The 24,797-nt window shown below is 40.3% G+C and overlaps 1 protein-coding gene across 7 annotated transcripts in view; it reads left to right on the top strand.

Annotated features, from left to right (window-relative positions):
- The window catches only part of ARHGEF5 (Rho guanine nucleotide exchange factor 5), a 37,242-nt gene that overhangs the window by 1,659 nt on the left and 10,786 nt on the right, over positions 1-24,797 (top strand). For 5 of the 7 annotated variants that reach the window (XM_085234183.1, XM_010716935.4, XM_085234191.1 and 2 more), the window contains exons 2-6: positions 15,874-19,374; positions 22,535-22,616; positions 22,972-23,036; positions 23,289-23,551; positions 24,358-24,518. In XM_085234183.1, coding sequence (XP_085090309.1) covers positions 15,984-19,374; positions 22,535-22,616; positions 22,972-23,036; positions 23,289-23,551; positions 24,358-24,518 — 3,962 coding nt within the window. In that variant the 5' untranslated portion in view covers positions 15,874-15,983. The remainder of the gene's footprint in view (positions 1-15,873; positions 19,375-22,534; positions 22,617-22,971; positions 23,037-23,288; positions 23,552-24,357; positions 24,519-24,797) is intronic. The other 2 variants (XM_085234167.1, XM_031555502.2) reach the window with 2 other exon arrangements.

Below are 24,797 nucleotides of genomic sequence, written 5' to 3'. Positions count from 1 at the left end.
GGAGAAGGCATTGAAAATATGATTTGAGGTTGTTCTCAATCTGAATTATTCTTAAGTCTCAGTTGTTAATATTTGGTTTCCATGCACAATCTCATTTTGCCAGCTCGTGGCTGATGAAGTATTTGTAGTGCTATCCATGCAGTAGCTGGGTGGTAGAACTAAGCCAGGTGCTCCTGGTGAAGCCCTGTCTTCTTAATGTTTGAAACTGTGAGGCCTGGGTACTTCCTTTGAGGAGCTCTTCTGAGAGCCTTTGCTGTTTATAGCTTCATTTCTGGGCCTTGTTTTATTTCATCATGTTAAACTTGGATGTTCTTGCTCTTGTCCCTTGAGCTTTCTTATTTCCTGCAGATCACTTTTTTTTTTTTCCAAGTCCCTTCTAGATGTAAAAAACAAAATTTTGCCGAGGCTTTTATTTTTTATTTACTTATTTTATATCACTGCTCCAACTAAAAATTAGCCCACATTCTTGGAAAAAAAAAATTGTTTCTACAGTCAGACAATGCTGGTGTAGAAGGGTAACTTGAAGCCAGGCATGAGTAGCCCTTGTGCTAAATTGAATAAAAGAAGGAATCATATGTTTAATTTCTATATTTCTGGGCTGAGGCAGTAGGTTGTGGTTGCACAGATCCTCTCATCTAGCACTGCCACTGGAAGATGCTGTTATGCTACCATTTGTCATCTGTGCCGGTTCCACAGCCTGGCTTGTTGCGAAGCCTTATGTGCATATGTGCCAGAAGAGAAAGAGCAATGTAGGATGCGAGTAAGGAGGATGGGACAGCTTCTGGCATTTGTGTCAGTTTTTGACAAGTTAGGGAACTTTTGAAACTAAGGCTTGAGGTACAGGAATTTTCACAAGCACACTCTACCTTAAATATTTATGGAAGATATATATATATATATATATATATAATTTTTTTTTTCTTTCAATATTTCCTTTAAAGCAAGTGTGTGAGATTAGCTGCCCTGATTCATTCATTAGCCCAAGTTTACTCAGTTGCAGGACTTGGTTGGTCAGCTGAGTTTAGGCGTGGATGTCCAATCTTTTGGTTTGCCTGAGTTGAACTGAGTAAAGAAGAATTGTCTTGGGCCACGTATAAAATACATAATATCGTTAATGTGGATAAGTAACGCAACTTATTTTTTAATGTATTTTTTATTAAAACAAAAAAGAATAACATAAACATAAAATAGTGGGAAATTTTTCCTTGCTTTTGTGAAACTAATGCACCAATGTCTGGTTCAGTGGAAGTGTTTTCAATTCTTTGTGAGTTCTCAAAGTGCTCGTCAGAGATTTTTGATGAAATATTTCTCTTCCTGCACTTCATCCTTGAAAACAGTTGTTCACAAACATATAAGCCACTGAAAGGCAATGACATGAATAAGATGTGATTGTGAAATGAGGGTTATTTTTCTCTGGTAAAATATGTCTTGCAAAAGTGTAGTAAAAAGACATAATCAAACTTTTGTTTGCAACTTCATACATTACATGTGAGAATTCACAGGTAATGTATTTTTGTCTGCTGAGAAATGAATCAAAAATATATTTAAAAATTGATATATATATTTTTTTGAATCTTCAAACCTATCTCAAATTCCTTTATCAAAATAGAAAGCATGGCTGCATATTTTGTACTGTTCACAAGAATGTGTTTAGCCAATGCATCAAAATGCTCATTTGCCATAACTTGAACTTGCTGTAATTTTGGACACTGTTATGATTTGAAATATAGCACAGATAATTTGATTTTCATCTTGAAGACACATGTTTAATTCATTTAAATGAGCAGTCAAATCCACCAAAACTGCTAGACCTTAGAGCCATTTTTCATCTTTAAGTTCTGGTGCAGAATTTCTTTTTGATTCCATAAATGACTTGGTTTCATTTTTCAAATCATGAAATATTTTTAGCATTTTACCCCAGCTTAGCCACCTCCCTTCAGAAAACTAAATGATATTCCCATAATCAGCATCCAAACTTTTAAGAAACTCCTGGAGCTGGCAATTATTGGACTTCATGAAATTCTCAGATTTGATGATCATTTGCATTACATTATCCATTTTTAAAGCTTGCACATGTAAATTTTCTTGATGTCTGATGCAGTGATGTTTCATCAAACATGAACTGCTGGTGGTAATTGCATTGTCTTCTATTAATCGTGTAGGTCCCTCTTTTTTTACCAGTCATCTCTGGGGAACCATCAGTAGCTATACTAGTTATATTGACAAAAATTGAAGAAAATTGCTTTAATGTATTTTTTACTGCTTCATACAGATCAAGAGATTTATTATGTCATTTAATGGCATCAAAGGAGTTATTTCTTCAGTGATACTATATTCACTATCAGTATCTCTAATGAAGATGACAAGTTGAGCAGTATCTGTAGCATCAGTACTTTCATCTATCACAAAAGCATAAAATTTGAAATTAGCGGCTTTACTCTCCAAGTTTCTTGTGAAAGACTTTCTGATTTTATTTTATTTTTTCCAGTTTGCCTGGCTACAGTATGGTGAGACAAACTGGTTTTAGAAAAGTCCATTTTTTAAAAATCAGGACAAATTAAATCTGTCACACTTTCCAAACATTGCTTAATAAACTCGTCACCAATAAATGATATTGTTTTTATTTTTTCCAGTTAGATTTGCTACCGCTGCACTAGCTTTTTATAATAGAGTTCTTTTGAGTTGTAGCTTTTTTAAAAAAGATTTTGTTGAGATGACAGATTTTTTTCAGTTCTGTTATTTTGTTTTTACAAAGCGTTCTGTGATCTCCATTAAATTTGTCATCATGTTTCTCCATATAATACTTTTCAAATTATAATCTTTGAAAATTGACACAGTTTCCTTGCAAATTAAGTATAGTGCCATATTATTTATCTTGACAAGAAAGAACTCATCAATCTATTTTTTGTTGAACACTCTTCCTTCATCCATAATTTTCCTTTTTTGGGGTTCTCGTTTTCTTTTGAGACACCATTAGGTATGTTGAAATATCAGTATTAGCAGTCACTGTGTTTTGTTCAACAAGTGACACAAGCACATGCTACGTATAATACATATGGGTTTTGATGTGACTGAGTGTGTGTGATGGGTGTGAGAGGAAAAGTCTGTTCTGCACTATGCCCCCCCTGTTTTGGATAGTATATGAAAAGTGAACAGGAGTAGTTGGCTGTAAATTAACTTCCTGAGACTGTATCCTGTTCACAGAAGGTCACATAGAAGTATGTGGTTACTAGAACCACAAAAATATTCAGACATCGAACTACTTTTGTAGCCTCTAATTGAATGTTTAAATTCTTATTGTGTGAGAGCTTTGTTGGAGCTCAGTTTCCACCACTGGAGTTCTTGCCACTTAATACACACAAAAATTCCTAAATCCAATTCTACTATACCAAATGGGTACAGTGGAAATACTAGGTTACACCCTGAAACAGTGGTTGAGTAACTGGTGGGAAGGCAGGACCAACCCAGGTGCATGCAATGCACCTGAGCAACCAGAAGGAGCAGAGTGAGGATCCGCTCCTTCCCAGACCTCATTTAAGGATTGGTGGTGGAGGGCATCTCTTGCTGGAGATCTCTGCCTACCTGAGGCCTTCTGAATGTAAGCAGCTCTTTTCCTTCACTTCTGCATCCGTGGCTGCTGCATTAGAGCTCATTGTCATTTGCTGTAGCCAGAGACTTTGCCACTCTGCTATTATCATCCTATTATAGCACTACACTGGGTCATGCTGCGGTGTCTGGGGGGGATTCACAATCTTAGTGGTCCCTTGCATGTGTGGGCAGGGCATAGTCTTGCTGATGAGATTAAGCCTTGCACAGTGTGTCTGAAGAGGGGAGGATGAATGCTACTTCATTGATTTATCCAGTGGTAGTTTGAGGTTTCAAAATATTCCCACATAAACCAGTGTTGAACTAATGCACACAAAGCAATGGGAGCAGGAGTGACAAGATTCTTTGCCTGCAGATGTTGCTGAGCAGCTACAAAAAAATCACAGAATGCAAGCTTATGTATGTACCCTTTATATTCACAAAAATTACAGGTCTGGTAATCAAAAGTGTCTGGAAATACTCTTTGAATAGCCTAAGTCTTAACTAGAACCTTTGTTACAAATTCCTTTCCTGCAAGGAGGTGCTAGTGGAAAATTAAGTGTATGCAAGAGTATGTCTTTGCTGGCATACTTTATTTCATAGCTGAAGGAAAGGTACAGAAGCCTTACTGATGCCTAGCAAAGCACTGATGAAGCTGCGTCTTTAGAGGATCTGGGCTATAAGCAAGATTATTTTGATATGGATTAAGCCTGTGCTGCTGTTAAGACATACAAATTGTACTGTAGGTATTCCATAGTACAAGTGTATAAGGTTAACTAGCCCTGTGAAATATAATCTAGCTGCAACATTTGAGTCAGCAGTCTTTCTAAAGTGCTCAGAGATTTCTATTCAGGTTTACAAGGTAAGAGTTGTCAGGTTGCATGACAGCAAAGATGAAAAGATGTGCTTTCCGTTATAGATTTATACAAGAACAGATGTTCCAGGCATACTGCCAGCCTTATAGGATGGGGTCAGTGTCTCACTATTAGGGGCATTTATATTTATGTAAATAATATTTACAATTTATTTATATTATACTTATAAAATATTTATTTTATTTACATTTATGTAAATAATATTTACAATATTTTGGACAGCAAGGATCACAGAATCATAGAATATAAATCATCAGGACCTACGATTCTATGTGTGGCTTGTATAAATCTTGCCACTGTCTGTTGCCTTTCTGTGTCTGTTTCTGTAACTTACTTTGCCCTGTCACTCTTCCTCATCTGTGGGCACTGCTGGGAAGAGGGGACGTTCTCTTAGTACATCTGGATGAGGGATTGAAAAGGAAAGTAAGATATTTTCATAGACACAGAGTCAGTGCTGCCCTCTGCTGCCTTGCTATAGAGCTCATTTCAGCTAGTGTTCTGTGCCATCAGGGAAGGCAGCTGCCTCTGGTGTTCATGTGGTCCACCGTATCGCTTTGTACAGTGTGTAAAACAAGCTGTTTCCTTCCAAAGAGGTGCAGAGGAAGGTGCATGAGCAGCTTGGACTGCACTAGAGCAACAGTCATGCTGTGACCAGTCACATGGTAGGGCAGTGAGAACCCACCCATACATGTCTCCATGTATAGAATAATAATAGCAACTGTATTGTCAGGCATATTGGAGCTCTTTACCTCAATTCTAAATGTTGCTTCATGCTTACCTATTTGGCTGCTGAGTGTGTAGTAACAGAGATATTAAAAGAGTAAAAGTAGGCATTGGAGTGGAAAATGTAATAACTCTAGCTCTTTGATAGTCACAGCAAAATAGCTTTAAAGAAAAAAGTATAATAAGAAAATATGGGGTTTGATGGACCCCACATGCAATGAAAAAAAATCCTGAAAATCAGGAATTTCAACTTCAGCAGAGCAGTATGAAGTCAAATCTGCCCTGAAATACATTATCTTTTACTAACGTGTTCCCTTTGATAAGTTAATTTAAAATTCAGTACTGTACAAATTTTGATCGTGACTATGGGAAACAGTGTAGTGCATTTGAATTTTTTTTCATTTTTATTCACAGAATTGCAGTATTGCAGGGGTTGGGAAGGACCTCAGGAGATCATCGAGTCCATCCCCCCTTCTAAAGCAAGTTCCTTACAATAGGTAGCACATCCAGACAGGTCTTGAATCTTCATAGATGAGACTTCACAACCATTCTGGGCAACCTGTTCTCATAAGCTCTGTCATGCTTAGCATAAAGAAGTTCTGCATGTTTGTATGGAACTTGCGATGTTCAAGCTTTAGATCATTGCTCCTTGACCTATCGCTACATACCAATGAGATGAGCCTGGCCTCATTCATTTGCCTCCAACCTCCCTTGAGATTTTTATAAACATTTATCATGTCCCTCCTCAGTCATCTTTTTCCCAGGCTGAACAGACCCAGGTTACTCAGCCTTTCCTGGTAAGGGAAATGCTCCAGGCCTTTTGGTGCTGAAAATAATGCTGAATTTCTCCAATTTGGAAGAACGGTATTATGATACATAACTCTCCAATGTGTATTATTACTTCAGTAATATATTGTCTTTCAGTAGTTGTCTGGGGACATGGTAGAACTGCAGTTTTGTGCTGAAGTGATGCAGTAATCCTGAACCAAGAGTTTAAGACCAGACTCCTGAAATTAAATACCTGGATCCATTCAAAGCAATTAGACATACTCAGTCTGCCCGAATAATTCCAATGTAACCAAAATATTCTTGATTTGTGTCTGTGGGCTTCTTAAAGCCATAGGTTCAGAATTACAGATTATAATAGTGAGAATATAATAGTGGAGGGGGGAGCGTTGGATTTTGGTGGTTTTGTTTTGTTTTGTTTTCGACAAAAGATGCCCTTTAACTGTCTTGATTGTGGGAAAGGTTTGAAGTGGGACAGAAGTGTGACATGGCTCCTGCAGCACAAGACATTTAAAAAGTAATCCAAAACTTCCTTTGTCTCTGAAACAAAAGATTTAAAAAGAAATTGCATAGGAGAGACCTGACTTGTACACCTAAGTTCAAGTTTATTTGTGAAGAGTTAGTTTTCAAGAATGGTTTGGTGGAGATACTTGTTTTATGATTAAAGATGCCAAGAAATATTTGATGCTGTATGTCTTGAGCTCATAAAATTGCTGGAATTGCAAAAGGTGGCTTATCTGAATATGGACAGAGTGAAAAATAAGCTGCTGTGAATACCTGACATTTGTGAAGTTATGGGGCAGGTACTTTCATCAAGTGGATCACTAGAATGTAAGCATGATACAAGAGTAAAACTGGTCCAGAATGAGTTGAAACAATTAATTATGAACACATATTTGTATGTATCTGTTGTTTGTGTAAAGCATCTACAGTAGAAAAGTAAAATACCTTAGGAACACCTTTCATATCTTGAAGAATTTGGAGGCAATAGACAAAGTGAGTGATCTGAATGAACAATTAATACTTTTTCTGTTGGTGAAGGGATGGTTTAAATAAGATTTTACCTATAGTTGCAATCTGTTACAGAATTTAAAACAGGGCTTTGCGTGTTGATCGCACTGAGTGGGCACTGTCTTACTAATCCTGAGAGCACATCTGTGAGGTAGGAGGGGTTGTGGTTCCCTCAGCTGCTCAGGTGGGAATTCTGTTGGGGAGAGTTGGGTGAAGTTGCAGTTTTCAATTGCCTTGAAAAATCATCCAAGCCATTTGTAGATCCTTTTTTTTTTTTTTTTTCAAAAATCAAATTTTAACTGTGGGTAATTGAAATAATGAGAGCTCCTACTATCCTAATGTGCACAGTTCCATTTTCCGTTATGTCACCCTTTGTGGACCCATAACTTGAAAGTTGTGGGTGTCCACAGCTGTTTAACTGTTCACAGGCTGTAGCTGTATATAGAAGCACTGCTTCATACAAGTTATATTAGTGCATCTTTATCACCTTTTATTAGGATAAATGCTAGCAGAGCAGGAGTACATGAACATTTGCAATGCGGGGTATTTTTCTTTTTGAAACAAAAGCATATATTAAGCATATAAAGCATATAAAAGCATTTTATAATACTGCTAATTCCTGGTGTGAGTACAGCTGTGATCATTCTTCCTCAGCTTTCTCTCTGTTTCTTGAGAGCAGGTCTAAAATCACCCTAATTGTAACTCCTGCGTAAGCCAAGATACAAAAGTGGTTTGTTATCTCATGATGTGTCACTGTGATTGTTCTCACTAGCATACTGAAATAATGAGCTTGTATTGTCCTTCAGTCCTGCAGCAGGCAATCATAGCCAGATAGAATGCGAACCTGATACTGAGGAAAGACAAAAACCCGTGAAACAGTGGCTGGATGTGGGTTGTTAAACCCTCCTGTCCTGTGGCTGTGTGGGTGAGACCTCACTTGCTGCAATGTTAGCTGTCAGCATCATGTGTGCTGTGGAGAGCAGGCGATTGCAGAAGTTGCTTGCTTCTTGCTGCTGCTTGACCACCGATATGTTATGACACAGAGGTACGGGGTTCATTAATTGTCAGCAATGATTTGTTCTTTGAGCTAGGTTCGCTAAGACTTGACTTCCCTCCCTTTCTGTCATGGTCTGTGGACTACACCAACCCTTTCTTTTGTGCCATCCTGATCCTTCCCCCTTCAGATACCTCCTGTAGTTCTTGCCTTTCCCAAGACAGAACTGCTGTACCTGACTGCATGCTGTGCTGTTGCCTGCAGTGACTGCTAAGTGCAACAAAGCGGTTTGCCATATGTCAAGTCTGATAATCTGGTGTTGGTGAGTCTGATGAGCAGTGTCAGGAGTTAGGACATCAGAGCTATCTGAAGCTTAACTCTGCTGAATTCCACTGAATCTAGGAGATTCAGAGATGTTTGTGTGTTGTTTATTTATGCCCCACTGATTGAAGTTTTTGCAGATAATGGGAAAGACAGTGAGCTGAGTCTTGGATTTCATTAGCTACTGCCTGTAACTTCCCAGGGGAAGTTACTTATGCTAAGGTATGCACAGTCCCAATTAGCATATAGTATGCGTGCTCGCATAGGTTGGTGGATCCGAATATGTCAAAGACTTTGCATTCCTTGGCTTGACATTACTGTGTGATAGTGTTGTGAAAGAGCTAAAGGAAATGATATAAACTCCCTGTTACACAATTAGTCATGATGACTGTTAAGAGGCAAATTGTCTCATGTTCCAACTTCACACTAGCATACTGAAATCGTAAGCTTGGGGGTGAATTTAAGACGCAAAGGACTGACTTCTCTGTATTTCTTTTTGGAGAGGTGTGGCCTAGGAGGAGAAGAAGAAGCAGTTCTGTGTGCTATAGGGCTGAGGACAGAGAGGCTATAGGTCAGTCCTTGGAGCTGTTTTCTTCAAAGACTGCCAAATGGCAGTCTCAGGGTTTAAATTGTTTAGTTGAAGAGCTATGGAGCTGTAAAACTGTTTTAAGAGATCTTGGTGGGTGAAGATGTGAAGCAGACTCTGCCTCCTCATTCATATGCAAAAGCATGAAAATAGGTGGAGGAAGGATTAAAATGTCTGTAATTGTTCCTTATACATTTAAACTTATTTAATTATTATTGCAGGAAAAATACTGTAATTAGTTAATGATAGAAAAGCTAGCAATATTTCTAAGCTGGTATACGTTCTGTGCATTGAAATAATACAGTCTAACTCTATCATTTTTTTCCTATTTTTTCACTTTCCTTCCCCCCGTTCTTTGCTTCCTTCCTTCCCCTGCCCTTCCTTTTCTGCTTTTTTTTTTTTTTTTTTTTGCCTTTTAATGTTCTACATTCTACATACAGTGTGTCATGTTGAGTCCTAATCTAAATTCAGTTGGACCTGTGTATCCTCTGTTCTAATTACTCAGGAATGAAGCCTTAACATTTTTTGGCTTAAAAGGCTAAGATAAACCCAGACAGTAAGATTTTGTCTTTGAGCCATATATATATAATTTTTTTTTAATATATATATATATATATATTTTTTTTTTTTTTTCCCAGACCTTTTCCAAACCGGAAGAGGCCAGGCATACATTTTTCTTGATTGTAAGCCAGAATTCTTGCATATCCACATGATTCTAGGAAGTAGGACTATATGTAAAACAAAATACTGTGATGCACACAATTAGCCTATGCTGGTTGTTACTCACAGCGCAATGCCTGTGCATCCAAGATTTCCATGTCTTTGCATTAATACCTTCCTATTCAGCACCCACACAATTCCTGTGGCTTTGGGTGTGTGATACTGTTTTTTCCATGGGGAGAGCATTGGGGTCCTCACTGGTGCTTTCCCACATTTACATTGTTTGAAACATTTCATTTATGTCTAATACTTTTTGCTTCCAAAAGCAAACTTCTCACTGTGCTTCTTTGATCTAAGTTCACCAGTTAACTGTCTAAGAAAAATCAGTTAATTCTCTGAAAAGTAACTTTAGAGAAGGATTTTATCAAAACCTGTTTTCCTCACGCATGTCACTATATCCCTTTTGGATGGACTTTTTTTTTTGGCTTCAGGTTTTGGTACAAAACAGTACCAGTGTTGCAATATTGCCAAGTATTGTTGGCTATGATATATATCTCAAAACTTTTTTCACATTTTTCACTAAGTCTAATTACTAGAGTAATAAAACAATAAAAATGCTGTGGGGAGCAAAGACTGAAAACACGTATTCTGAAAGCATGAAATGAGGACAAATGAGTTCAAGATTTAAGAAAAAATAGTTGTTATGTCAGATGTAAAAAATCAATATTTTATCTGTATTTCCATTTGATGATACTTAAAATATTGAAGCCAAATATGTGGCATGAGTTTTTTTGCTGTGGATATGATAGTTATAGCTGATGAAGTTGTGCTGGCTGAAATTGTTAGCACAGTGTGATGAAGTTTTGTTGCTATTACTAGGAATTTCTTCAGTTGTGTATATATATATGCTTCACTTATTCATATAAAAACACTGTTTTACCAGTACCTTGATGGTTGGGTGTATTTTGCTGTATAGCTTACCAGTTGTCCTTTGCTGATAAAATGTTCCAGCTTTGTATCTTCCATTCTGTTAAGGCTCTGGCAGCTATCACTACTGGAAGCAAGAAATCTAACTGTTCTCATACGGAACTTGATCCAGTTGTGAGAACTTACATTATATTTTTTCCAAGAACATCAGACAGGATAACTTAAGATGCCCTTCCTGCAAGGGAGGACAGTTTGTTCAGGTTGTTGGATATTGTTCATCCTTATCTGCCTGTAGCTTGACTGTATTCAAGACTGGTACAGGTAATGTGGCAGTAACTGTGTTTAGCAATGATTCCACTGAGCAGTTGGGGCAAGGCCATGCTTTCAAGTCTGTTTCTAAGCTCTTTGATGTTTTAATGGCATTTCTATATGTCAGAGTGGTTTAGTATAAACGTAAGCATTCTTTAATCTGAGACTCCAAAAACAGCAGCATGGGCTCATGTTTCTGTAACGTAGTAAGAGACTGTGAAATTTCGGCAGCTAGCTGGAGATCTTCTCAGATCTAGGTCCTGAAATGCTTTGTTTAAAGAGAAACTGGAACTCCTGTGATTTATAGCAAAACTTCTGTCTAGGAATGTGTGTAGCATGTAGCATTCATCATAGTATACATTTCAGAAGTCCTTGCTTCCTTCTGGGCACTAGATGTTTCTGTTGGTGGTTTTGTTGTTTGTAGAGACACCTGTATGGTGCAACTGGAAGTGACTGTACTCTGCTTTCACTGAAGGGAATGCTTCCTCTCTGAGTCCAATAGTATAAACAATCTTACTGCTAAGCTATGTCAGTGAGCACTGCTTACTGTTTCTGCTTATTCTAAAGACTGTATTAAAGATTACAAAGTGTCAAGACTTATCCAGAGCTTTTATGAATATAAAACTGAAGCTCTGCTTAAAATGAACCAATTCTCCTGATGTACAGGTGGCCTGATGGTTGTCATAAGACTGAATCATTTCACTTCGGAAGTGCAATGTGCTGTCCAAGCTGCAGGCATCACTTGCTGTTTGGATTAACATTCTGTAGCAATTTCTGAGGTGAAATTCTGTACTACTAATTTTGTTTCTTTGATATTTTTTAGAATTTATTACTTAGTCTTATAATCCAGTTAAGAGAAAACAAATATAGACTAAGTATCCTTTTTCTCCCAATTAGTGAATAATTTGATAATTAATATGCTCAGTACATCTTCAGTATGCCTGCTATGTGAAAAACAGTGAGATACAGAATGTTAAAACTCATCAAACTACACCCATATGAGAGAGGTCTTATATTTTCCTGAGGTTCAGTAGCAACTTGGATGTCTTTTCCCTTTTTTTTTTTTTTTTTTTCTGCACAAAACATTAGAGGAGGCAACTTTTTCCCAGCATGCCAATAGCACATAGGCTTTTTAGCATAGCGGAAGATGCTACATTATTTTGACTCATGCTTTTTATATGACAACTTTTTATTCTTTATGTTATTTCCTTTGGCAAGCTCCAAATGTGCTTTCCTTCACTCTAGTGCTCTGTGAAATCTCTTCCTGAGCTCAGGAGTTTTGACCCTGCTACTTCACCTTTCTCAGTGTACAGTGCAGTAGCCTGATGGTTTGCGAAGATCACAAACTGGCCCCAGCCTGGTACCCATTTTCTGGTGTTTTTTTGGTGGTGGTGGTGTGTTGGTGTGGCTTTTTTTTTTTTAAACAGTTATTTATTTATTTATTGCAGATACACATATGCAGTAGGCCTCACAGAAGAGGCATTGAGATGTGGAAATGGATTTAAGCAAGATGTTCAGTTATAGGAGTGCCCTTCTGGGGAACAGCCCACTGAAAATTAAGTTTTGTGGTGGGGTAGGTTTTGTGCTAGTACAGCCCTGGCCATTGTACTGAGTTTTTTCTTGAGTGCCTGTCCAAACCAAAGGATATGCAGCCTCCAGGTAGAAGTGGAGGTTTTCCTACATGGATCTGGATTTTGTATGGAGGAGGGTAGAGTGAGCCAGCTTCTGCCATCCTGACTCCTTTGAAGTATGCTTGAGCTGTGTGGCAGCCCACCTGGGGCCAGACATTCATTCACCACCCATCAGAGGGCTTGGCTGCCCCGTAGGAAAGGCAGCAAGGTTCCTGCAGACCTTGTTGCCTGCAGAAGGCCAGTAGGCCAGGTAGACAATCCAACTAGTAGTGCGTGTTAGTGCAGCTCCAGTTGTCAGACCTGTAATTGCAGGGCAGGGCTTTCTCAGGTGCGAGGCTGTTTACATGGGTGTATGCACCTTGTGCTTCCACCTCTCTGCCCTGGCACAGGCTAGGGAGCTGGCTGGAAGCACCTCCAGCTTCTCTGAAGAAGGAAGGCAAAGTGAGGGCACAGGAGGCGGGGTCCATCCGCAGGTTGGCAGGAGAAGGATCTCAGCACTCATCTAACTCTTGGTTTTCTTAGGATTAGTGTTCTATTTAATTCCCTGGAGTTATTGCACCTTGTTTCTTAGCTAACTGTAGAACTTGTCTGTGCTAGATAGCACTTGTTATTTCTTCTTTTTTTTGTTTGAGGGAGGAGGTGGGTGGGGGAAGAGTGAGTATTTTCTGTCTAAAAATTGAAGAGTTTGTCATCTCCATCCAGGTAATTGACACATGCTGGAAAGAGGACTGATACATTGTTTTTTGTAATCTGGGAAAACTGTGCATAAACATGTACCATCACAGAATTGCCTTGTCTGCTAGTGCTTTCTCTGCTATCTAGTTTTGAGTAGCTGGCCAACTTGCTCATCCTTCCACCCTAAAATTTATTGCCCCCTATTGCAGTAAAACCAAGTACTACCCCTTTTTTTCCATGCTGCTGTGCAGCTCACTACACCCTCTCATTTCCAGCTTGCAGCTGTTTTGCTAGCATCAGTTAGCATCACTGTGCAGTGTTGTGTGCATACAAGCTCTGAAGTCCTAGATTTTTAGGTCTTCTTGGCAAAAAAAAGTATGTTTCTGTGCTGGAGTGTCTTCCTGATGCTTGTGGAAAGGTAAAAGATGATTTATAATCACTGGCAGCAGTAAGATACAACAGAAGCCCTCTGGGAAGGTTTTGAATGGACCTATCAATTTATAATTTCAAAAAACAGTATGTTTTAAATATTTACAACTATTCTCAATTTCAAAAATCCAAATGCTGAGTTTTTATCTGATTTTTTTTTTTTTAAATTTTTATCTGATTTTGGAAAAAATAAGTTTTCAAAAAAGAAAACCCACAAAAACAAACATGGGAAAAAGGAACAAAGTTAACTGATGATTTTTTTTTTTTTGGTACATTCTTCTAAGCCTTAAAATGCTGAAAATCCCCATGAAGCTGCATCAGGAAGGGTGAGGTTGGACATTAGGAAAAGGTTCTCAACTAGGAGGGTGGTTGGCCACTGGAACAGGCTCCACAGGGCAGTGGTGATGGTACTAAGCTGATGGAGTTCAAGAAGAATTTGTACAATGCTCTCAGAAGTATGGTTTAATTTCGGAGTGGTTTTGTGTAGAGCCAGGAGTTGGACTTAGTGATCTTTAAGGGCCCCTTCCACTTCAGAATACTCTGTAACTGTATGATTAAGATAAATACATGTGTATAAATATATATGTGTATATATATAATGCGTCAGTTCTGGAATCATTATTTCAGAGCAGGTATACTGTTTCACTTGACATAAGGAAAAATATTAGTGAAACCAACTTAAAGGTCAGGTCTATCCTGGCCATGGAGCTGGATGGGGCAATTAGTCCAGATATAATCGTGCTCATAGTGCTTTTACTTACCTTCTGTGTGGAATAAGCACAATTAAATTGTCACTGATCTCAAAGACTCTTCTTTCCATGCAGAGACTTATCTTTCTCTGTGAGTCTCCCTAGTTGAAATTGTCCCCCTCCATTGCACAACAACAGTTGAAATTCTGAAGAAAAAAAAACCAAACCAACAGTGGTCTTCAAATTGGGAAAAGGGAAGGTAGAGAGCCAGAGAGAGAAAAAGTATGCTTAATAAACTCTGCAAACTCTTTGGACTCAGGCCTTAGCTATTCTGCTGCTAAACAGTTAGTAGGTTTTTATGTGAAGAAGTGTGGAATGGTTTGTTTGATCAAAAAGATGCAGGACTATGCATCTAGAAACCTTGACTGGATGAAGGAGGAGAACACTGAAGCTTTGTTCAGGGAGAAATCTTCACTGTGGTTACATGTTGCAGCAGTTTTTGGAAGCTAATTTACAAACTAGTGTGACTGTAGGTGTACCTAGTGCACGTGAAGCAGTGTCAATGGTTTACCAACTGGTTCAGCCTGGTTCTGTGACTATCCATTTCTGATAAGCAGGGAATTGAAAATAGGGAAGAAAGCATGGAACATGAGGAAGTGTATCCCTGAAGCAAAAGAAAAGAGGGGGAGCCACTCAAGTTTGTCTGTTTCTTACGTCTTTTAAATCTGAGATTTTTGATCATGCAATAGGCAGAAAAAGTGAAACAATGAATCAGATTCAACCATTATTTTCATAGACATTTCTCAGATGTGATGTCTGAACTTCAAATGCAGTAATGGATAGGAAATTCTACTATGTCCTTAGAGAAACTGTCCAGCAATCCTGTGATTTTTTTTTTTAACTAAAACTGATAATCTGAATTTTCATTTTGTTTCTCTTTGTAATCTGTAGTTATGTGTGTGTGCATCAGGAGTACTCCTCTCCACCTGTGTAGCTTATACAGCCTTCAACTATCTTATGTCATGTGCTTGTTATGTATTAATCACATTCTTACATTTCTACTTCTTAATCAATTCCTGTGATGAGATGCAGTAAGTTCTTCTATTGCACATACATACAAAGAGATCTGTGAAGAGATCCATCAGCTCCACAGTACAGGTGCTGCACTGTTGAAACCAGAGGTTTTAAGTCTGAGCTAGCCACTACAAAAGATGGTGAACATTAATCCACTCTGCCACAAAAGATTAATTGAAATTTTTATTATATTCTTATCCTGCTTTCTGGTTTTCCCTTTTGTGTTTGAAAGGAGTCACCATAGCCAATACTTTTCATAAATTGCACTTTGCCCATGTACAGAATGATCAGCATCTCTATTCCTGACCAAAGTCACTTTCTGGATTTGCATTTAAAACTTAAAAGGCACTAGTAGTTTTATTTTGGAGTTATAATCCTATACTGCAAGCTTATCTCAAGTGTTTGCCTTGAGTTTTTGCCTCAGTCATGGTGTTTTTCTCAACACGTAAATATGTATTTTGTTTTCTTTCCCCTCGTCAGCATTAGTATCTGTTTTTTAAGTCTCTTAAGCCAATTAGTTCTACTAATTCATTCTGCAGTACTAACAGAAAAATGTTTTTTCTTTTTTATCTTAATGCATCATGGATGGTCTCGTAAGAAGTCAGCAAGGGAAGTACCACTCCCTTGGAAGCTTGCAGCACTACTGGGGAAGCCTGGAATTCTGCAGTAGCTGAAAGAGAGCATCATGCCCCTCATGCATCAGTTGAAATGAGCATCAGCCTGCTGGATTCTGCAGAGGGAGCAGAGCTCAGCTCACCTGAGGACTGCCTTTCTGCTCCAGGAGAAGCAGCAGAAATGCCAGGCAGACCCTCTAACCCTGTACAAAAAGTGCCAGTAGTACTGGAAGAAGAGCATGGTGATGCAGATCCTCAGCAGAGCCTCTCAGAATGGGAGGGAGAAATCATTTTAGAGGGTGGACTGCATTGTTCATTAAAACTTAAGCAAGGGGAACTGGCTGACCTGGAAAGCAACCAGGACTTTTCATACCTCAGCCCAATCCAGGATGGACCAGTTACTGGCAACGTCATCCCACAGTCTGTGGACCTCAGTACTGAATGTTCTCAGTCCCAGACAGAACTGGCTTTTCAAGTCTCAGATCCTCAGTCCCAGTATCAAAAATCTCCTTTGGCTGATGACATTTCCTTTCAGAGAGAGGCACCTAAGTGCTTCTTGGTTTTTAAAACCATTTCAGAGGGGCACTATAAGGCTGAGCCATCTCTGTGTAAGGTAGAACCTTTGCAGGAGATTGATGCTGGTGCGGAGCAGAAGCACAGCAGCAAAAAGGTGGCACTGGCAACTAATGAACGGCCTACCTTGGAGATAACAGCAGAGGGCATGGCTAATCTTTACACTTCTGACAATGGTAAGGAAAGCAGAAGAGTGCTGCAGAGTTGGGAAGAAAATACAGAGTCTTGCTATCAATTGACTTCCACCTTAACAGATGAGAGCCAAATAAGCTCAGTACAAACAGGAGGAAATATCTCAGCTTGTGAAATAAGGAGTAGCAAGTTGTTAAAAGACCAGGGATCAGTAATGATTCATAAGGAAAACCCATCCACTTCTAAATGCATTCATATTGAAGATGATAGCAGAAAAACAGACAGCAGACCTACCTCTTCAGCATCATGTGTTTTCTACAAAAAGGATACTGCTAAAAAAGTTAAGCGAGTGAATACTTCACAACATAAGGAAACAGCACAGGAGGAAGCAGTGTCTGGACTTCAGCAGGAACAAGAGAAGAAAGAGTGCAAAGACCAGAACATGCAAGAAGAAGGAAAATTTTTGAAGCCCAAAAAACAAGAAAAAAAGGAACAAAATGAACAGGAACAGCAATTACAGAGGGAAGAGCTCAGACTGAAGTCAATGTCATCAGCTCTCCTTTCAGAGACACTTTATATGCCGAGGTATAAAGTGGACTTCTGTGGTTTGGAAAATGTTTTTTTGGCTGAGCAAACTGGAACAGCAATTCCTGGGGAATGTGATTTCATGAGAGAGCATCTTGGTGAGAGTGTGCTCCTCAAAGCTCATGTCACAGCAGTGGGTTCTAGATGTCAGATACCTTTTGCCAGCCCTTTCCCATCAGAGAGCCTGAACCTAGTGGGTGAAGTTCCAATGGCGCCTCTACATGTGTGCCGTATCTCAGACCTGGAAAACACTGTCCGCTTTTCCATCAGCAGTCAGGATAGTGTAGAAGTTGACAGGGATGACAACATAAGGCTGGGTGAGGAGGATGAGCACAGTGGTGAACCTGGAAAGGCTGCCCAGATATTTGTCGAAGGAGAAGCACCACACTGTGGAGGAGTGGCAGCACCTTCTAGCATAGAGAACCAAGAGGCTTCTGTTCCAGTATGTTCTACTGAGAAGATAGACCCAGCTGATCCTGTGGATCCTCATCCCACTGCAGAAAACTTACGAAAAGCTGAGTTTTGTGACTTTGTTTCAGATTTACCCTTAGAACTCACCTTTGTGGCTTCGATGTCTGGCTCACAGCAAGAGAACACCGGTGGAGGGGCCCTGATGAACCCTGAGGACTGTCCTAGTTCCAGCTTGAACAAATTGCCATACTCTATAAAGAAGCATGCCAACCAAGCTGTTTCTGTGTGCATGCAGGATTTGGCATCAGTGGAAACTATTGTTTTAACTGCTGATCCAGAGGAGGGCAGTGGTTCCTACAAACTGCTTGCTCCTGAGGAAGACTTTCATGAAGACCTTAGTGTCTCATCTTCTTTCTCTGTAGTATATACAAGCTCTCTTCCTGCAGAGAAGAGCCTTCCTGGGGACAGAGAAACTCTGTTTTTTGTTGCAGAGCCTCTGGAATCAACTCAGACATGGGGCAGGACTTCCACTCCCTTGAACCAACCAGAAACAATTCTACAGTACCAACATCCACCAGAAGAAAGTGCCATTATGCAAGAAAATGAAACTGGAACAAACGTGTTTCACGAAGCACAACAAGTACCTTTATTTGATCAGTCTGACTGGAATCCTAGATCTAGAATCTCAAGCATCCTGAGCACCCTAACTTGGCCCCCTGAAGGAGATATGGTCCTTGCTGTGAACCAGGGAGGACGATCTCTATCTCCTAAGCCTAACACAACCCTAACTCTGGTGTCTGAGCCTGATGCCAAACAACTTCCTTCCCATGTCCCAAGACCTGTACAAGCTCAGGCCCCTGCACCTAATGCCAATCACTGTGTCCAGCCTCTAGCCCATGAGAGTCACGAGACACTGATTCCTGTACCCGACTCCAGGCCACATCTGAACTGTAATATGGATGATCATGACTTACTAGCTCTTACTATAAGCCGTCCTTTATGGACTGCCGCTACTGTATCTTATGCTAACACTGCCAACTTTTCTCCTGATAGAAGTCTTACAGACAAAGTTGTCTTTGTTCCAGCAGCTAAAGAGCTCAATTTCTGTGACTTGGGTACCCAGGATACAGAGGCTTCTAATGATTCAGGGGTCAATTTGTTGGCCAAGGGCTTTTCCACTGTTGGAAATGAGGCATTGGCCAGTTGTTCTGACACCAGCACTGAAACAGTGATTCAGCATGTGGGTGTACAGCGTGAAAAATCCTCACCTGACCACCTTTCTTGGTCCTCATTGGAAGGTTTGGGAACATTCACAGACTCCAAGAGCAGAGACTCTTTACAGTCCCTTCCAATGCTAGCATTCACCAATCCAATTCACTTTCTCCAGCTAAGCCCTCCATCACCACCAACCACTCAAACAACCTGCCGAGAAGGTGAGGTATCAGGAGAGCTGCAGTGGGTGCAGCGGACAGACTTCTTTGGTGTGGACACACCAAACATCCAAGCTCCATCAGCAATTACAGAGAAAGCAGAAAGTGAGGGAAGAGTAAAACAAAGGCTAGAAGAACAACAAGAAAAATACCATTTGGTATCTCAATCAAAAGAAATACCCAAACATTTACCTTTGGAAAAATCATCAAGCTGGCCAGACAAAAAAACAATTGGGGTAGTTGCAAAAGAGCCAAGAGCCAGTCAAGAAAGTCTGAGTAAGTGCAGAGTGAAAAGCAAGGACTGGCACCGGCAGGGCCTAAAGAGGATATCTGTACCACCAGACGTCTTGCAGGGTGAGTCCATGCTCCATCTCCAGCTACTCTTCTTCCCTCTGCAAAACTTAATGCAGATACCAAAAGCCTGAAGTTAAATAGGCAATGTGATAGAAAGTCATGAGAGTTGAAAGTGTGGCAATGCTTTTGTTCATTTCTGGCAGTACTTGGAACTGCAGCCCCTTGTGCATCTCCAGGCTGCTATCACACAGCTCTCTCCTAAGCTCCTGTCTGCTACCCCATGATAAATTCTTCCTGCTGCAGGGGAACTAAGTCCCCGTGTGCTTGCACTAATACATGCAGCAGAGACCTTATTTCACTTTCTATTCCTTCTCTGTGTTTATTGATCTGCTGTCCTTACACAGTAACATGAGCAATTTTAGCCTACTTGATAGAGCTGGGTTTTTTGTGGGGCTGTTTGCAGCTGTTAATCACCTCTGCTGCCATCATATAGCCATTGTGTTTTGTTGCACTTAAATAACAGCCCTTTTCTAAGTAGTAAAGAAACTACTGCACACAGTAGTTGCACACTACTCATGCACACATCCTCAGCAGCCTGTACATATGATGGCATGTATTAGCTCTGTGTTTATTTCCTACCTCCTTTCATTTTGCACCTTTTGGTATCCAATCTGACCTTCTGAAAGAGATTTCTTCCTAAGAATGTAGGCTTTGAGATTATAGATAATAAAGCAAATTTGTCAACTCTAAAATCCAAACTTGAACAGAAGCCAAATCACTGGTGTTATGGATGGAAAACGTGTGTTTTCTGTGGTGGAGCTCATTCAGACAGTACTTGCTCTCAGGATGCCTGTCCGTTCCTTATACACATGTACAATATAATAAGTTACAGAATCACAGAATCACCGGGGTTGGAAAAGACCTTCAAAATCGGCCAGTCCAACCATCCACCTATCACCAATAGTGCTCACTAAACCATGTCCCTCAACACAAAAACCAAACGTTCAAGGGTCAGTGACTCCACCACCTCCTTGGGCAGCCCATTCCAATGCCTGACCACTCTTTCAGAAAAGTAGCATTTCCTAACATCCAGCCTAAATCTCCCCTGGCGCAGCTTGAAGCCATTCCCTCTAGTTCTACCACTAGTTACACGAGAGAAGAGGCTGACCCCCAGCTCACTACAACCTTCCTTCAGGTAGTTATAGGGAGCAATAAGGTCTCCCCTGAGCCTCCTCTTCTCCAAACTGAACAATCCCAGCTCCTTCAGCTGCTCCTCATAAGGCCTGTGTTCCAGACCCCTTACCAGCTTTGTCGCCTTTTTTTGAACCTGCTCCAGGGACTTTTTTTGAACCCGCTCTCACTCTTAAAGTGAGGGGCCCAAAACTGGATACAGTGCTCGAGTTGCAGCCTCACCAGAGCTGAGTACACGGGGACAATCATTTCCCTGTTCCTGCTGGCAACACTGTTCCTGATGCAAGCCAAGATGCCATTGGCCTTCTTGGTCACCTGGGCACACTGCTGGCTCTTGTTCAGCCGAGCATAATCAATACCCCCAGGTCCATTTCCTCTATGCAGTCTTCCAGCCACTCCGCCCCAAGCCTGTAGCTTTGCATGGTGTTGCTGCAGCCAAAGTGCAATAGTGAATGGAGCTAAATCCAGCTGGCGACCTGTCACAAGTGGTGTTCCCCAGGGGTCGGTGCTGGGGGCTGTCCTCTTCAATATCTTTATTGATAACCTGGATGAGGGCATTGAGAGCACCCTCAGTAAGTTTGCAGATGACACCAAGTTGCTCTGAAAGTAATGCCTCCTATTTGTTTCCATGTAAACTACAACAAAGAGCACAATTATGCTATTTGATAGAGCCAATTCTTAGCTACAAAACACTGTTTTTCAATATAGCCACCACCAATAGCTATGCATTTTTGCCAGCAATGAACAAGAGCCTGCATGATGCACTTGTAAAGACATTACTAGCAGAGGTGACCCTGTTGCCCCTGCTTCAACACGCCACCCACTGCCTCACTTTGCTAACATCCACTGTTTGATCTCCATAAGCATGAGCAAACGTCAGTGAATATCAGTGGGTGCAATTTTTTCTGTATGGAAGAATTCAGTTCCACACCTTGGCATCTGACCTGGAGGATGTGAAGCCATTTTGTCAGACTGCCCTCTGCTGCCATCTGTTACATGGCAACAAAATGTAACAGAATATTGGTGGAAAGGTTGAATCTCTATTGCCATACCATACCATCATGATTTGCCTTGGATGTCGTGGGCCAGCATAATAAAATAGAAGGCAGTACTTTTGGAGTAGCCCTCATATAATATTTTTAAACATACTTGCTTTTTTTCTTAGAAATTAATAAGTTTATTTTCCAACCTCCACAATGTGCTGGAGTTCTGTTACGGAATGGCTGAGGGGTGCAAAGAGTTTGGTGGCACACTCAAATCAAAATTTCTTCATGTATTGGACGTACATTTTTTGTTCAATATTTTAAAACATTCAAGGTAGCAGTTCTTTTCCCTGACTTATATTTACTGCTCAGTTTCTAATCTCACTTCCTTTTTCTGCTTCTGATGAATTTATATGTAATTTCTCCACTCCTTATTTAATTAAACCTCTCATGGAATGAAAGAGAAGCCCACATTTTCTTCATTTTATATAAACAGACGCTGTCTCAAACAGCAGTTTGTAAGTAATCAGGGCATGTAAATGCAAGTTTTGGATAACACCTATCATTCTCATGCAGGTGTCATCCTTTATAAGACATTAGGAATGTGTAATTTTGTTAGGTGTTTGGTATTTCTGTTCTGGATGTCACTGGGAATTTTTGGAGCTCAACATCTGCAAAAGCAAGTCTAGATCCTCAGATACTTGGCCCAAGTTGCTGAAAAGGAAAAGGAAGCTTGCAAATATACGGCCTGCAGGCAGAATCTTTGCTTAGGCAACTGAAAATCCGTGCTCTTAGAGATACTGTCACTTCTGAAAGTATCAGCCTTTCTATTGGTATGAAAAGCAAATGTGACTAATAATAGTTCTAAAGTGTAAGTAATGCCAAAGATTACAAAAACCAGAAATAAAGTTCAGGAGGGCATTTGTGCTGTAGATTTAAGACTGTTGCATAGATAGGGTATGATAAGTGGTATCTGTGTCTTTTGTGATTCTAGCTCGGCTCTACATTTGTATTTGTGTTTACCTTCTAATTATCTTATGTAACAGAAGTCTGTCCTGTTCATTCAGAGGAAGAAGTACACAAGGTGCACAGGGAACCACCAGTCAGTTCAGAAACAGTTATATTGCGGTAAGTCTCTTAGAGGCTCCATTGATTCTGGCCTCATGCCTGTGTAGCACAGATACCATTGTTTCTGAGGAGTCCAAATGAAGATAATAAGTAGAAAACTATGATAGAGTGACTTACAGCTGTGTTCCTCTCCATGTCCTGTAGGAGAGGACTCCATTGCAGCAGAAGTATTTCTGTCCAGTGGACAGTATTTCATCAAGCCAAACTTTGTTCTTTGTAATGTAAAGTATGTGGAGCTTGAGCTTGTTGGAAACAGAGGGCCTTATGCCAGATCCATTACTAAGATTTGGGTTATCCATCACTGGCACTGTGCTCTTCATTTTCTCTGTGTTTGTAAATCCTTACTCCCTGACAGAGAAAAGAAACCTGCAGATACAATGGGGACCTTCAAACGTCGGCACTCCAAACTCATCAACTCCTGTAAGTACCTTCTGCTTGAAGTGCTATGGCAGATGGCTATCTTCTGTCATCTCCCATCCTTGCTGTTGGTTTTGTCACTTGGGAGCATTACAAAGGAGCATTTAGTGGAGGCAGTGAAGCCATAGTCATGGTCACCGCTTGGCTGATAGTAGATACATATGGTTTATTGTTATCCTAACGGTTTTCTCCAGACTGAAGTAGAGGACAGATAGTTGCCATAGAAAGTATAAAAATATATGCCTCTCTTCACAGCAAAGTTGCTGTATCAGGAGTACAGTGATGTGGTTCTGAACAAGGCCATTCAAAGCCAGAAGAGAGTGGATTCTTTTGCAGAGGATACAGAATCGTGTTTGCCAAGCTCCCCAAGGCTACGAAGGAAAGTATTGTCTCCCCAGGACTCATATTTGCAACGTCTGTCAGTGTCATCAAACCCATCCCTCTGGCAGGATATCCCCATGATCCGGGGCAGCAGAATGCTACTCAGTATGTCCCGTGATGAGCAGAAGCTGCAAGAGGTAATGGATAGATGTAATAAGGTAGATCGGTGGCTTGTAGTCAAGGAGGATGGAGGACGGTGGTTAAAGTGGAAAGCAAAAATGCCTGATGTGGGAGTGCAGTGGTTGAATGCAGAGGTCACCGTCTCATGTAAGCAGTTTGGGAATGTGGTGTCAGTGCTTATGAAGTAGCACAGTGCTGAAGTTCTGCATTGTTGATAGAAGGAGCACAGAAATAAGATGAAAATTCTATCAGTAACTTCATGAAAACAGATGCTAGGAAACTGTAACAAGAGAAAACAAGGAATTTTGAACAAGTTTGAACAACAGAATTTTAAAGAGAAGACTGAGCTTTCTCCCACACTTAAGCTTATGAGAGAATTGACCCATGTGTGCTGCAGGGCTGAGGGGGAATGAGAAGATGTATGTATGTATTCAGCAATTTGGTACACGGAGGAACAGGTAAAGAAAGATGGGAGGAACCAAAAAGTGGATGGGAGAACCCTGAGAGAGAGGAAAAAAACAGCATGTGAAACACGAAGGAGAAACAGAACATAGGCAGTGGGGATGCTGGATAATTTATGGGAGCACATAAAATAGGGGACCTAGTGAAAATGGAGTCAAGGAATGAAAAGTAAAATTAGAACAGGTAACTGTTGTTTTAAGTCATACTGCAAGCTGTCTTTCACTCTGTTTCTCTTCTTTTGTAATTAATTGCACACATCGCATACTAAAAAGTTTTCTTGCTTTGTCCCATCTCCACTAATGAGATTACTTGCAGGCTTGCCTGGTCTGATGATGTTCTGCTCCTTTTTTCTTCTCTCAAGGCCAAATTTGAGTTGATAATGTCTGAGGCTTCCTATCTGCGCAGTTTAAATGTGGCAGTGGATCACTTCCAGCGATCAACAGAACTCCACGCAATTCTCAGTAATCAGGAGCGTCAGTGGCTTTTCTCACGTCTTCAGGATGTACGTGATGTCAGTGCCAGGTAAGATTATGCCCCCTTATTTCCACATCTAACACTCTCCATGAAGTGCAAATTACAGCCTTGAAACACTAGTTTCTATCAGTAACATCTCTCACTCCTGTTCTGTATGTTCACTGACTTTTGAGTTGGATGTACACGCACATATCACTTTGTGATTGCATATCAGTGTTGCCCTCAAAGGAGCCATCACCTTTTTAGGTGACAGGACAATGCAAATCTTGGTGTTAAGTCCTGGAAATGATACAACTGTGCACAGAGATCATTACAGAGCCAGAATGT

The sequence above is a fragment of the Meleagris gallopavo genome, chromosome 1, assembly GCF_905368555.1.
Source record: "Meleagris gallopavo chromosome 1, MGAL_WU_HG_1.1, whole genome shotgun sequence".
Classification (NCBI taxonomy): domain Eukaryota; kingdom Metazoa; phylum Chordata; class Aves; order Galliformes; family Phasianidae; genus Meleagris; species Meleagris gallopavo.
Note: the sequence above shows the minus strand (reverse complement) of the source record. Positions and strands in the feature narration are given on the sequence as shown.